The following is a 14319-nucleotide window of genomic DNA, read 5'->3' as shown; positions in this document are numbered from 1 at the left end:
TAAACAGCGGGCTCTTAACAAACCGTGAGTACAACCAGCATGATACCTTGTGGGAACTGATCTAAGGAACTGATCACCAGGGAGATCTACACCTGAGCTGGCTGCTGATAAGGGGTTTCCTGAGGTCAGGGGCGCTACTCATTGGCAGGAAAGACCAGCCCTGGGTCGCAGTCAGAAGCAGAACTCCTTCCCTTCCTTTCTACGCTGCTGAGAAGTGTTCTCTTCTCTCTTGGAAACACCACATGTGGCCATGTAAATTGTCAGAATGAAATAACTTACCTTCATTAAGAAATCCATCCTGTGTTTTGGCGTAAGATCGTTAAACATTTTTTAAAAATTAATACCTTTAAAGGCATTTGCTTTTGTTTGCTGTCCACATGGCTTTTTAAACCAAAAGAAGACTGGATATTACTGTGATCACCTCAGTTCTGAGATTTTCCATCCTTTTGTAGAACCTTTAAATTAGTTTAATTGTGTGTATAACTTGAACCAGCCACTTGGTCTGTCCTGTTTACTCAAAATAATGAGCTTATCTGTATGCAGAGAAAGGGTTGTAACCTTAAGAAATGAAAAAAGTCATGATGGAAAATTCTGAAATAGTGATTAGAAGGGAATAAAATGTTAAAGCTGGTTTTCTAGAAAGTTGTTAGTTTTTAAAGAACTGGAATGTGCAGGACCTTGCTGTTCACCCTTTTTTCCTGTCTTTCCTCCCACAGCGTCCCTCCTGCAGCTGAGTGGGCTGTTCCTCAGTCATCCAGGTTGAAATACAGACAGCTCTTCAATAGTCACGACAAAACCATGAGTGGACACCTAACAGGTATTTACATATAAGAATTAATTTAGTGAAATATGGTCTCCATTCTAAATGTAAATTGTTTCTAGATATTGGGCCAAAGATTTTCCAGACTTTGCTCTATTTAACTTGTACTTCTTTCTAAACAGTGTTTTCATTGTTCCTTTTATCTCATCAACTGATGGATAAGTTCTCATCAACTGATAAGGCCATAGTTACTTCATTCTCCACTGCCTCAGGTTTTTGCTTCTTAGTAAATAGAACCTATACCAAGGATCCCCCAGCACCCCAAATGCCACTAGTGTGCAAATCAAAGCACTAGCAAAGGAACACTGCTATGAACAAAACCTGGTTCACCTTCTGAAGTCCAGCTTCGGAGGCCAACTTGAAACTGCCTACTCAAAGAATCAGTGATGATTGCAGGGGCAGGGTGAAAGGGGAATGACTGGGGTGTTTGGAACCTGGCCTTGCCACTTACCAACTGGAGGTCAGTTTACCTACTTGGATCTTATTTCTTCATGTATAAAAGGTCAGAGTTAAGTTACATGGTCTCTGTGAATTTAAAAAAAGATTCTGTTGTCTACATCAGAAAGACTCAAAGATTTTAAGATGCTATCCAGAAATCTTTCTAATAAGGGGTTGTTGTCAGTCATGTCCAGCTCTTTGTGACCCCATGGACTGCAGCACTCCAGGCTTCCCTGTCGTTTACTCTCTTCTGGAGTCTGCTCAGACTGATCTTCATGAGTCAGTGATGTCATCCAACCATCTCATCCTCTGTCGCCCCCTTCTCCTCCTGCTCTCAATCCCTCCCAGTATCAGGGTCTTTTCCAGTAAGTCGGCTCTTTGCATCAGATGGCCAAAGTGTTGGAGGTTCAGCTTCAGCATCAGTCCTTCCAGTGAATATTCAGGGTTGGGTTCTTTTAGAATTGTCTGGTTTTATCTCCTTGCTGTCCAATGGACTCTCAAGAGTCTTCTCCAGCACCACAGTTTGAAAGCATCAATTCTTTGGCATTCAGCCTTCTTCATGGTCCAACTCTCATATCTGTACATGACTACTGGAGAAACCACAGCTTGGACTATATGGACCTTTGTTGACAAAGTGATGTCTCTGCTTTTTAATACACAGTCTAGGTTTGTCATAGTTTTTCTTCTAAGGAGCAAGTGTCTTTTAATTTCATGACTGCAGTTACTGTCCACAGTGATTTTGGAGCCCAAGAAAATAAAATCTGTCACTGTAGCCATTGTTTCCTCACCTATTTATTGCCTTGAAGTGATCTTCAAGTGACCAGATGCTATGATCTGAGTTTTTTCAATGTTGAGTTCTAAGCCAGCTTTTTCACTCTCCTCTTTGACCTTCATCAAGAGACTCTTTAGTTCCTCTTCACTTTCTGCTCTAAGGGTGGTATCATCTGCATCAGTCAGTAAGTTCAGTCGCTCAGTCATGTCTGATTCTTTGCGACCCCATGGAGTGCTGCACACCAGGCCTCCCTGTCCATCACCAACTCCCAGAGTTTACCCAAACTCATGCCCATTGAATCGGTGATGCCATCCAACCATCTCATCCTCTGTCATCCCCTTCTCCTCCCGTCTTCAATCTTTCCCAGCATCAGAGTCTTTTCCAATGAGTCAGCTCTTTACATCAAGTGGCCAAAGTATTGCAGTTTCAGCTTCAGCATCCGTCTTTCCAATGAACACTCAGGACTGATCTCCTTTAGGATGGACTGGTTGGATCTCCTTGCAGTCCAAGGAACTCTCAGGAATCTTCTCCAACACCACAGTTCAAAAGCATCAATTCTTCAGCACTCAGCTTTCTTTATAGTCCAACTTTCACCTCCATACATGACTACTGGAAAAACCATAGCCTTGACTAGCCGGACCTTTGTTGACAAAGTAATGTCTCTGCTTTTTAATATGCTGTCTAGGTTGGTCATAACTTTCCTTCCAAGGAGTGTCTTTTAATTTCATGGCTGCAGTCACCATCTGCAGTGGTTTTGGAGCCCCCCCAAATAAAGTCTGCCACCGTTTCCACTGTTTCCCCATATATTTGCCATGAAGTGATGGGACCGGATGCCATGATCTTAGTTTTCTGAATGTTGAACCTTAAGCCAACTTTTTCACTCTCCTCTTTCACTTTCATCAAGAGGCTCTTTAGTTCTTCTCTTTCTGCCGAAAGGGTGGTGTCATCTGCATATCTGAGGTTATTGATATTTCTCCTGGCAATCTTGATTCCAGCTTGTGCTTCCTCCAGCCCAGCGTTTCTCATGATGTATTCTTGCCTTGAGAACCCCATGAACAGTCATCTGCATATCTGAGGTTATTGATAGTTCTCCGCACAATCTTGATTCCAGCTGTGCTTCATCTATCCTAGCATTTTGCATGATGTATATAAGTTAGATAAGCACGGTGACAATAATAAGGGGTTAAACACATAAAGTCGATTAGAGAGTTATAAAGGAATGCATAATTTTAATAAAGGAAAATAGAGACCTCCAATACAAACATTAAATATAAAAGGGGGGAAAATGTAACTGCTCTTTAACAAATATGAAAGGAGGGAAATATGGGTTCATTTTTCTGGGGTGGAGAAGCCCTCGTATTTAATATCAAGACATTTTAAGTTTCTTATTTTAACTTTTTTTTTTTTTTGCTGTTACTTAAAATTGCAATTTTTACTTCCAAAAGAAAAATTCATCCTTGTTTAAAAAATGTCAGGATTGGGTGAGACTTTGAAGAATTCTGGTCTAATCGTGAACTCTGTCCCAGTGAAAAAATCTCAGCAGTCGTTTCAAATAAGCGTTTATTTGTGTCTGAAACAGTGAATTGAGAGTCTGCACAAAGTCTCTGTCTGCCTCGCTCACTCTGCTAAAACGGCAGCTCTCATAGTGCGGATTCTCATATTTCTTCAGTGCTCAATATTCAACGGTATCATTTTAAGTACTTTTTAACCAGATTTCACCCCAGTGTGTCATAGAGACTCAGAACTGCATAGTCTGTGCATTTGAAAACATTTCTTCGCAACATTGTTTTTGTTTCCTGGGAATTACTTAAAATAGTATTCAGATGCAACATTGATGCCCAAATTCTCTTTTCTTGGTAGGATGTGTATTTTATGATGGAAGTATCGTATAGGTAAAAGGTGTATGACAGAGGCACTTCAATATTTAGAATTTTTAATATCTGAGACAGAAAGTAAAATTGAAATATACTGGGATGAGCAGATTTTTGCTACTGTTTATCTGTATCAAAGTGAAAAACTAAAAGCATTAATTTCTCAGTTGTGCCCAACTCTTTACAACCCCATGGACTACTTACTATTATTTTGTCGTGGAAAGCATTTGAGGTGGGAATTTCATTTTCAAACCAGATCTTTGTATAGTCATGAAAAATAATTTGTTACAGTAAATTTTTAAATAGGAGTAAATTAAAGAAATTTTGTTTGTTTTCCCTTTGTGAGGAGTCAAACGTAGAGTGTGTTTTAAGCTAAATAAGACTGTGCATGGAAGCAGAACAGGTTTGTTGAGATGGATGACATACAAGGATTATTGTCATGATAATGCTGCTGCTGCTGCTAAGTCACCTCAGTCGTGTCCGACTCTGTGTGACCCCATAGACGTCAGCCCACCAGGCTCCCCCGTCCCTGGGACTCTCCAGGCAAGAACACTGGAGTGGGTTGCCATTTCCTTCTCCAATGTGTGAAAGTGAAGTCGCTCAGTCATGTCAGACTCGTAGCGACCGCATGGACTGCAGCCTACCAGGCTCCTCCGTCCATAGGATTTTCTAGGCAAGAGTACTGGAGTGGCCTGCCATTGTGTCATGATAATATCACCCCCCAAAGCAGTTACTCAGTTCAGCTTAAGAACTGAGTAAGAATAAGAAGAATATCAAGAAAGTTGAGAAGAGTTCTCAGAATGGAAAGAGGCACAAGTGAAATATTTAGCAGTAGCACAGTTCATCCCATTGATTCTGTTCAGTTCAGTTGCTCAGTCGTGTCCAACTCTTTGTGACCCCATGGCCTACAGCATGCCAGGCTTCACTGTCCAGCACCAACTCCTGGAGATTACTCAAACTCATGTCCATTGAGTTGGTGAAGTTTCCCTGAGTTGATTTATCTGATACACCTCCTTAGGTGGGTATCCTCCTGTTCCTTCCCAACTTGATATATATATTATTGCATGCTCTTAAAAGAGACACTCTTATAAAAAAAAAAAGTTCTTCTTTAATCAAAGTGATATAAGTAGCTCTAGAATTCTAGGCTTCCCTTGTGTCTCAGATGTTAAAGAGTCTGCCTGCAATGCAGGAGACCTGGGTTTGATCCCTGGGTGGGAAGATCCCCTGGAGGAGGGCATGGCAATCCACTTCAGTTTTCTTGCCTGGAGAGTCCCATGAACAGAGAAGCCTGGTGGGCTACAGTCCATGGGTTTGCATTGAGTTGGACACGACGAGTGACTAACATACACACACAGAATTCTGGAACTGCTATTCTTCCTTGTCCTTTTCTCAAAGAGGTATTTTATTATCTCCTTGCATTCTGAAACAGTAACTGTGTTATTTGGTTATTCATATGCTAATCTCAGAAGCTAAAAAGTCTTAGTCTTTGTTTGAACTAAACCTTTGACTTCACTGAATTAGCTCTGTCCTGTACATTTCTGCTTCCCTGCCCAATCACGGATACCCATTGTAGGCTTTGTGAACTTGGGATTTTGTTTATATCCTTAATGTTTTCTTATAAGCCAGTACTCTTTTCACGAGTGTAGGCTTCCACAGGAGGTTGCTGTTATGCTAAGATACTGTCTTCACTGTTGCTGATCTAGTGTAATGTTTCTTAACCTGGCCTTAAGACTTAACAGAGTCCCATATTAGAATTGCAAAAGACAGTAGGGATCCACAGACTTTCTCTGTAAAGAGTATTTTACTAAATATTTTAGGCTTGCAGTCATACATTGTTGTAACTATTCAGCTTTGCCATCGCAGTATGAAAGCAGCCATAATATGTTAAGTGAATGGGCATGGCTATGTTTCAGTGAAACTTTATTTACAAAAACAGCTGGAGGACTGGAGAACGCCTATGGACTGTGGTTTGCCAATCTCTGTTCTAGATCATTTCCCTCATTTCAGAGACGAAAAAACTTCCTCTTAGAGAGGGAAAGTGATTTTGTTAATGTCATATGTCATTAGAGAGTGGAAGAGTCAAGAGTGGAATCCGTATCTCCTGATATCCAGGTCCAGGGCTAGTTTTTAAAATTTATTGTTACATTTTTTATTAAGTAAATGAAATATGAACTTTCTTTTATATAGTTCTGTAGTGGGCACAATGCTGTTACAAGTATAAATGAAAGCTTTCACTAAACTTTTGCTGATTCTGCTTTAATATTGCCAGTATTCTAAGTGCAGTGAAAGAAAGTGTTAGTCGCTTAGTCATGTCTGACTCTTTGCAACCCCATGAACTGTAGCCTGCCAGGCTCCTCTGTGCATGGAATTCTGCAAGCAGGAATACTGGAGTGGGTAGCCTTTCCCTTCTCCAGGGGATCTCTTCCTGACCCAGGAATCGAACCCTAATCTCCTGTATTGCAGGCACCGTTTCAGCCACCAGGGAAGCCCTCTAAATACAATGTTAGAGACTAAATGATCGGTGAACTTTCCTCATTCCAGTATACCAAAGACCAAGCAAAATGTTATACATGGTAATCTTCCCAGCATAATTGCTACCACTTTGCATTCCTTGATATATTACCTGTCATCCTGGGCCCACCCCTTGGAAATCAGTGAAGGACATGAAACATTTGTCGCTCTCTTCTTAACACTAGTTTATTTAAACATTCAAAATCTTCCATTGCAGGCTTCCTGGTATCTAAAGCTAGTTTCATGCCAGAAATGAAGATATATACTCAAGTATTTTAAGAAATGAGAGCTAATTTTGAGAGGAAAGTTGAAATTCCAGGAATTCTTTTTTATCATAAACCTAGGAAATGGCTGTGATATTGGCCATGATATTGCAACCATGAGCAAATCTTTTTTAAGTCTGCATAATGAAATGGGTAGAAGAGTTTTCTCTAAGGTCCCTTCCTCTTCTGAGATCCTCTGACTCTTGTCTAAATTTGATAGTCATCATGATGGAGGTGGCAGGGGGTGGCAGATGATATTGCATTTAGAGAGAACACATTTCAGCTTTGTGAATAAAAACCCGATACAAATACAGATGGCCACCTGGACCAAAGGGGCAGGTTATATATTGAAACTCTAATTGTTTACATACTCATTCCTGATTAAGCAGCTATTTAACAAAAATTTATTGGCTGTGTGCCAGGTGGTGTGCTTCGTGTTTTTCCCCTTTGTCACTAGGACTTAATTTCCTTATTGAAAAGTCCATTGGGTAATAGCAAATATTGTTGAAAGCACTGTGATTGCATGAGATTGCGTAGTACTGTGTGCAGAACACTGATCTTCCTAGACAGTGAAGATTTGCTGATTCATCTTTATTTTTTTCCCTGGCTTTCATTTAGGTCCCCAAGCAAGAACTATTCTTATGCAATCAAGTTTACCACAGGCTCAGCTGGCTTCAATATGGTAAGGAATGAAAAGTTCCTTGGTTTATATAAAGTGGAAACTTTATTTCTTAAATAGATAGGGCCTCATGAGTCTTTAGATTGACACCATTATTTATAAGGGGGATATATGGAGTATTCTTAATTTTTCAGTGAGTTTTAACTCACAGTGATTCAGTAGTTAAAATGATTTAAAGTTGTCCCTTTTACTTCCCCCTTTTGATTTTTAAAAATACAGAAGCAGAGAGATTAATATAATGAATTCTCAAGAATTCATAACAGCCTAAATAAATGTCCCCTTATGGCTAGTCCTGCCTGTTCCCTCCTCCTTTCAATTATTTTAAGCCCAATCTCAGTCATTATATCATTTCCATCTGCAAATATTTCAGCCTGTATCTTCAAAAGACATAGGAATTTTTTTTCTACATGATCATAATACTAAAAGTCCACTTAAAACTGTTAATAGGAATTCTTATTATTAAGTTAATCAGATGGTGTTTAAATTCCTTAGATTGTCTCATAATTTTTTATAGTTGATTTGTTCAAATCAGGACTAAAATAAATCTATATTTTTTAACAGATGGTTGATACACCTTTTAAGTCTCCTTTTACCTATAAATTTCCCCTGGTCTTATTCTCTCCTTTCCCTTACCCACCCCCACCAAAAAAAACCCCAGAGCATTTGTCCTATGCTTTCTTGCAGCCCACCTTTAGCTGATTGCATCCTTGTGGTATTAATTCATTCATGTATTTCCTATAGATTTGGAAATTAGATCTAAGGTAGAGTTTCTCCACCTCAGTGCTGTTGACATTTTTGGCATGACAACTCTTTGCTTGTTAAGTAGTGTCTCTGGCCTCTGCCAGCTCCAGTGGTATGATCCCTACCCCCTACATGTGACAATTGCAAATGTCTCCAGACACTGACAGATGTTCTTTGCAATACCAAATCAATCAGTGTTTGAGAACCACTGATTCAGATCTGAGGAGAAGCACTTGTCAGATTCAAATTTGATTTTTTTTTTTTTTTGCAAAGTGCATCAGAGATGATACTGAGTACTTTTATCAGGAGGCACACAAATGTCTCTCTATTTTGTAATTTTTTTTTTTTTTGGCTGTGCTGCATGGCTTACGAGAGCTTAGTTCGCCAACCAGGGATTAAACCTGTACCCCCTGCAAAGGAAAAGCAGAGTCCTATCCACTGGACCACCAGGGGGTTCTCTGTAATGACTTTAGGTAGCTATTGAGCATTGCCTAAATCCTCTAGGATTCTTTACATTTAAATATTAACTAGAATGGTTTCTTCAGGAGTGTTTCTCTCTCAGTTATGCATTATTCATTGATTCTGCCAGGAAGATAAACCCGGTCTGCACCTCTTGCCTGCTAGGTTCCTGATTTTGCTGCAGGCACGTTGACTTGGTTGATTCATAAGTGGTCAAACTCTAGGTCAAGCCCAGCCTGGCCCTTTCTATTTTGTATTAAAGAGACTACCTTTTGCATTAGAGTAATAATAGACCAGTTAGCAAACTTCTTATCTCTGTGACACATCCAGACCTCTTGAAGTCTGGATGTGTACCAGTATCCTAGGGCCCTCTGAAATAAAAGCTAAAGACCTCACATTTATGGAGGTTTGTTGTTTTCATGATGCACGACTGAGCGACTTCACTTTCACTTTTTACTTTCTTACATTGGAGAAGGAAATGGCAACCCACTCCAGTGTTCTTGCCTGGAGATTCCCAGGGACGGGGGAGCCTGGTGGGCTGCCATCTCTGGGGTCGCACAGAGTCAGACACGACTGAAGCGACTTAGCAGCAGCAGCAGCAGCATATAATGAAATGTGTTTACTGGCATCTGGAGGCAAGGAAGGGTGACTGTAGAGAGACAGGGGAATTTGGGCAGTGATGAAACTGTTCTGTATATTGTAGTAGCCATACAACTGATTGTGTTTGTCAAAACTCACAGAACCATACTGTATAAAAGGGGTGGATATTATGGAAATTGTACCTTAAAAAAAAAAAAGAGTTTATACCACCTGAGGAAATTTCAGACTTTGGAGGAGTTTCTTGATTTATGGCATCAGCAAAGCCCAGTTAGTTGCTCAGTGTAGCATCTGTCCTGTTGACATTTTAGTGAACAGCATTGTTGTCTTGCATTCTCTTTTTGGTGTCCAGTTCTTTTTTTTAAAAGTCACATTCTTGGATTTGCTGGGGAAGGTCTGTTTAATTAGTTAATCCTAAATTAATTAGGATTATAAAGAACAGTGGCGATTAAATCATGAGGTTAAGGAACAGAAAACACCTTGCCTCTGGTTGGAGGCCGTGAAGATCCACCTTGGAGTCCTAGATCAGGGGTTGGTCCAGTGAGCTAAATGTGGTCAGCAGCTGATTTTGTAGGTGAAGCTTTGTTGTAAAGACATCTGTGCCCATTCATTTCTTTGTATACTGTCTGTTGCTAGTTTCCTGCTGGAGCAGCAGAATTCAATGTGATAGCAGTTGTGTGTTCTGCAAAGCTTAAACATTTAGTATCTGACCTGATAGTCTGTGGAGCGTGGTGTTTAAACACACATGGAATGTGAGTATGACATATTTTAAATGGGTGCAAGGACTGGGAAGCGTGTAATTATAGTCACAGTTAACATCTGTTGAATGCTGAACACCATCCCAGCTAAATGGGTTGTCTCATTTTGTCTTTGTAACAGTGGTATAAGTCAGTACAATTTTTATAAACAGAAGTACAGAGAGACTCAAAGTCAGAATGAGAAAACAGATCATTGAAATCACTCGTGAATAGTAACAAGCATGCATTTTCATGAAACTAGATTACAATGAACTTTCTGTTGAATAGGAATCTTTCTGACATTGATCAAGATGGAAAACTTACAGCGGAAGAATTTATCCTGGCTATGCACCTCATTGATGTAGCTATGTCTGGTCAACCACTGCCACCAGTCCTGCCCCCAGAATACATTCCACCTTCCTTTAGGTAAGGAATATTTGGTTCTCATAAGAAATTGTGTGCTACGTATGTTAATTTCAAACTTGGCTTTGTTGACTGTATATCTTACAGTCATTTTTTCTTCTTGGCAAGTGAATGAAATCTCCATGTATTGAACTGAATCTTCTTAGACAGCTTTTGTTTAATATTTGCCTGTTCTGTTCTTTAAAGTACTTAAATAGACTGTTAGTAAAACAATCAAGTATAACATCACAAAATTGGTGCTTTTGAGTCAATCCATGTAATCAAAACTCACCAAATAACTTTAGCAGTTAAAGTGAAACAACATCAGCCTGCACATAGAAAATAAATCACGGAGGTTATGCCTATGAATTCTACACATTCCAGAGGTGACAAAATGCTGGCAATGTAGAAATTATAATCATCAAAATAATGAAAGGAAATTATCCTGGTCTGAAATATAATCTCAGTGGACAGGCCGAGAGGGTAGTTCAGAGTCCAGTTGGGAGGACTGGTATCCCCCACCCCACCCACACACAGCCGTGTACGCATAGCCCTCTCAGACAACTGCCTCTCAAAGCTTTAACTCAAAAGACAAATTTGAGCTCTTACAAGTGCAAAGAAGAACAAAAGAAGCGCAGATAAGAATTTCTGTCCCGATTCCTCCAATGTCAGGAATGATTAGGGGCAAAGTCTCCATAAAATTATGAGACATGGAACCATTACTGTCCGCACATATGAAGTATGGGGAAGCTGAGAACACTGTGTAGGAAGAAACCAGTAGCTGGACAGTTTGTTCATAAAATCTCACAGCTGCAAGAATCACAAGAGACACTTAACACTGGTAGGTATGTTTGTGTGTGTATGTGTGTGTGTTAGTCACTCAGTCGTGTCTGTCTCTAGGCTTCTCTGTCCATGGGAATTCTCTAGGCAAGAATAGTGAAGTGGATTGCCATGCCCTCCTCCAAGGGATCTTCCCCACCCAGGGATCAAACCCAGGTCTCTTGCATCGCAGGCAGACTCTTTACCGTCTGAGTTGCAAGGTGGAAGCTGACATAAAAAAGCATAGAATGAAGATAAGTAGACTGCTTTAGAAGAGCGAGATAATGGGGGAAAGAGAAACTAGCCAGTAAACTAAGTGATTTGTTTTAAGGACTATTAAAAGGCGTTTCATGTGTTTATTAAGAGAACAAATGTGGAGATTCTGTAAAGGGAAAGAGATGCTCACAGTTAGTAGAGTTGCTAGTCTTCCCTTGGAAGAATTTAATATTCCATAGGAAGGAAACTGTCTTAGGCACTGCTCTAACCACTTGATGATTGTTCACTGATTTAATCCTTTGAAATTGTCCTGATTTTGTGATGGTTGTAAATATTTCAATGAACTTGGCATTCAGAGTCTGACGATGTTCAGCTTTTCATCTTTTAACAACTCTTTATATAAATGGAGAAGAGCACATCTTTATCTTTTCTTGACCAAAAATGACATCTGCTCCATTTTCTATGGCATAATCTTTAAAAGGTTGTCTTTCATGGTTTGCTCAATTCTATCTTGGCAACTAGACGTGAAATCATTTTCTTTTTTCTGCACTTGCAGAAGAGTTCGCTCTGGTAGTGGTATATCTGTCATAAGCTCAACATCGGTGGATCCAAGGTTACCAGAGGAACCAGTTTTGGAAGATGAACAGCAGCAACTGGAAAAGAAACTACCTGGTGAGACAGTCTTCATATTTGAGTTTTATAGCCTGTTAGAGACTTTCTGTCTCTGAGGCAGAGATGGAGGGAAAATATAATTAGCTAATGACATTCTTGCTATGTTTCTTTAACTGAGCTTAGTCAGAAAGGAGACACTTTGCATATGCTTTTTAGATTTTATATGTATAGAATGAAGATTATGTAATCTGCTGATGCACCTTTGTTCTAGCTCTTAAATTGAAATCTATTTAACACCAGAAATTTTATAAATGTTATCTATAAAGCACTGAAAATTGATAAGCCTTTAAGGTGATGGCTTAATTCCACCAGTACAGAAATAGAATGTAAAGTTCCTACTGTTGTTTTCTCATGTTGTTATAGGATCGAAAGCACCTTGATAGCAAGAAGCTATTTTAAATTTAATAAGAACCTAATTTAAATTACCCTCATTTACAATGAGAAATTCATCATACTATTAAAATATTCTCTGGTGGTTATGAATTATTAATATGAAATGATAATTGATACTAAGACACCCTAATGAAAGTTATTGTGGAGATTCTTCATGGTAAATACTCTGTCAGTGTCATTTTGCTGCATTTCAGGTGCTCTGGGAATAATCGACCTGCTCAGGACACTACTAGCTTTCCCGCTCTCCTCTTCAACTAAATTACTTTTTTGTTCACTGAAACTGCATCCTGAAAATGTTCTTTGTGGAAGTGTGTTGGGTAGAGTGAAGAATCTAAATGTTAATAATACATGGTCCATGCCCTCTAGAAGGTTATGATACAATTGAGGATTTAAGACATCCATATAAAAAACCATCAAAGCAATGCATAACTGTGATAAATTCCTGAAGGCAGAATTATAGATACACAGCAGAGGTTACTGGTGGTTGGTTAGCACAGACTGGCAAATACACTGGCAGTTAAATCTCTATGGAAGAGGTCACAGTGGAGTTGAGATTTGAAGATTAATAGGGTCATTACAGGGTTGGAAAGGAGGAACATTTCAGGTTAATAATCATGGGAATAAAGTCTTCAAGCAAATAAGGACAGGAATCCTTAGAATTTGGAATTTTCTTTTTCTGTTGGTGGAAGATATTTAATTATTTTTTTTGGCTGGACTGAGTCTTCACTGCCATGCAAGGGCTTTCTATAGTTGAGGCGAGCTGGGTCAGCTCTGAGTTATGGTGTGCAGGCTTCCCATTGCAGTGGCTTCTCTCTGTTGCTGAGCAAAGGCTCTGGAAGAGCTGCCTTCAGTAACTGGAGCTCTCAGGCTTAGCTGTCCCTCCGTGTGTGGAGTCTTCCTGGACCAGGGATCAAACCTGTGTCTCCTGCATTGGCAGGTGGATTCCTGTCTACTGTGCCACCAGGGAAGTCCAACATTTCAAGTTTTGAACAGGATGTGACATTATTAGAGGTTTTGGTTCATGCATTCTTTCTTTGAACAGCTGTTTCTTATGTGCCTCTGTGTATCAGAAATGGGGCCAGATTTTGGAATTAAAAAGGTATATGGGGACTTTTTGTTTTTGTTTTTTTAATTGAGGTAAAATTTGCTTAACATAACATTGCTCGTTCTAAGTCAGCTGGTCTGGGTGCCGTAAACAGCAGACATTTATTTCTCACAGTTGTGGAGGGTAAAGTCCATGATGAGAATGCCATCCGATTCTGTTCCTGGTGGGGGCGCTCTTCCTGCCTTGCAGATGGCTGCGCTCTCAGCAGGTCCTCCCGTGGCCTTTCCTGGGTGTGTGTACAGGAAATGAGAAACTTGCTCTCACTGTCCTTACGAAGCTACTAATTCATAACCGAGACCCCAGAGTCACGACTGTCTCAACCTGCATCATAGAGGCCCCACCTCCAGACACCAGCCCACTGGGGTTACCGCTTCCACACGTGACATGACAGGGTGGAAAACTGTCCAAAAAAATGGCCGCAGCTAGGTACTCACCATTCTCCCTTTTCCCCAGTCCCTAGTAACCATCAGTCTGTTATCTGTGTCTTTGGATTTACCCTCTCTGAATATTTCATAGAAACAGTATTAGGCAGTGGGTGTTCTTTTATGTCTGGCTTCTTTCACTTAGCATAGTTATTTCTGAGATTTTATACACAATGTTGTTCAGTTGTTAAGTTGTGTCCTACTCTTTGCGACCCCATGGACTGCAGCATGTCCATTGAGTCAGTGATGCCATCCAACTATCTCATCCTCTGTCACCCCTTTCTCCTCCTGCCTTCAGTCTTTCCCAGCATCAAGGTCTTTTCCAATGAGTCGGTTCTTTGTATCAGGTAGCCAAAGTATTGAAGCTTCAGCTTTAGCATTAGTCGTTCCAGTGAACACTCA

General features: G+C 40.0%; 1 protein-coding gene across 6 annotated transcripts in view; it reads left to right on the top strand.

Moving 5' to 3' along the window:
• The window catches only part of ITSN1 (intersectin 1), a 256074-nt gene that overhangs the window by 106099 nt on the left and 135656 nt on the right, over positions 1 to 14319 (top strand). For all 6 annotated transcript variants that reach the window (XM_088835638.1, XM_088835656.1, XM_088835648.1 and 3 more), the window contains 4 exons: positions 717 to 817; positions 7294 to 7357; positions 10177 to 10314; positions 11882 to 11997. In XM_088835638.1, the coding sequence (XP_088691764.1) occupies positions 717 to 817; positions 7294 to 7357; positions 10177 to 10314; positions 11882 to 11997 (419 nt within the window). The remainder of the gene's footprint in view (positions 1 to 716; positions 818 to 7293; positions 7358 to 10176; positions 10315 to 11881; positions 11998 to 14319) is intronic.

The sequence above is a fragment of the Moschus berezovskii genome, chromosome 1, assembly GCF_049115385.1.
Source record: "Moschus berezovskii isolate FMDL1 chromosome 1, NW_MosBer_1.0, whole genome shotgun sequence".
NCBI classification, from domain to species: Eukaryota; Metazoa; Chordata; class Mammalia; order Artiodactyla; family Moschidae; genus Moschus; species Moschus berezovskii.
Note: the sequence above shows the minus strand (reverse complement) of the source record. Positions and strands in the feature narration are given on the sequence as shown.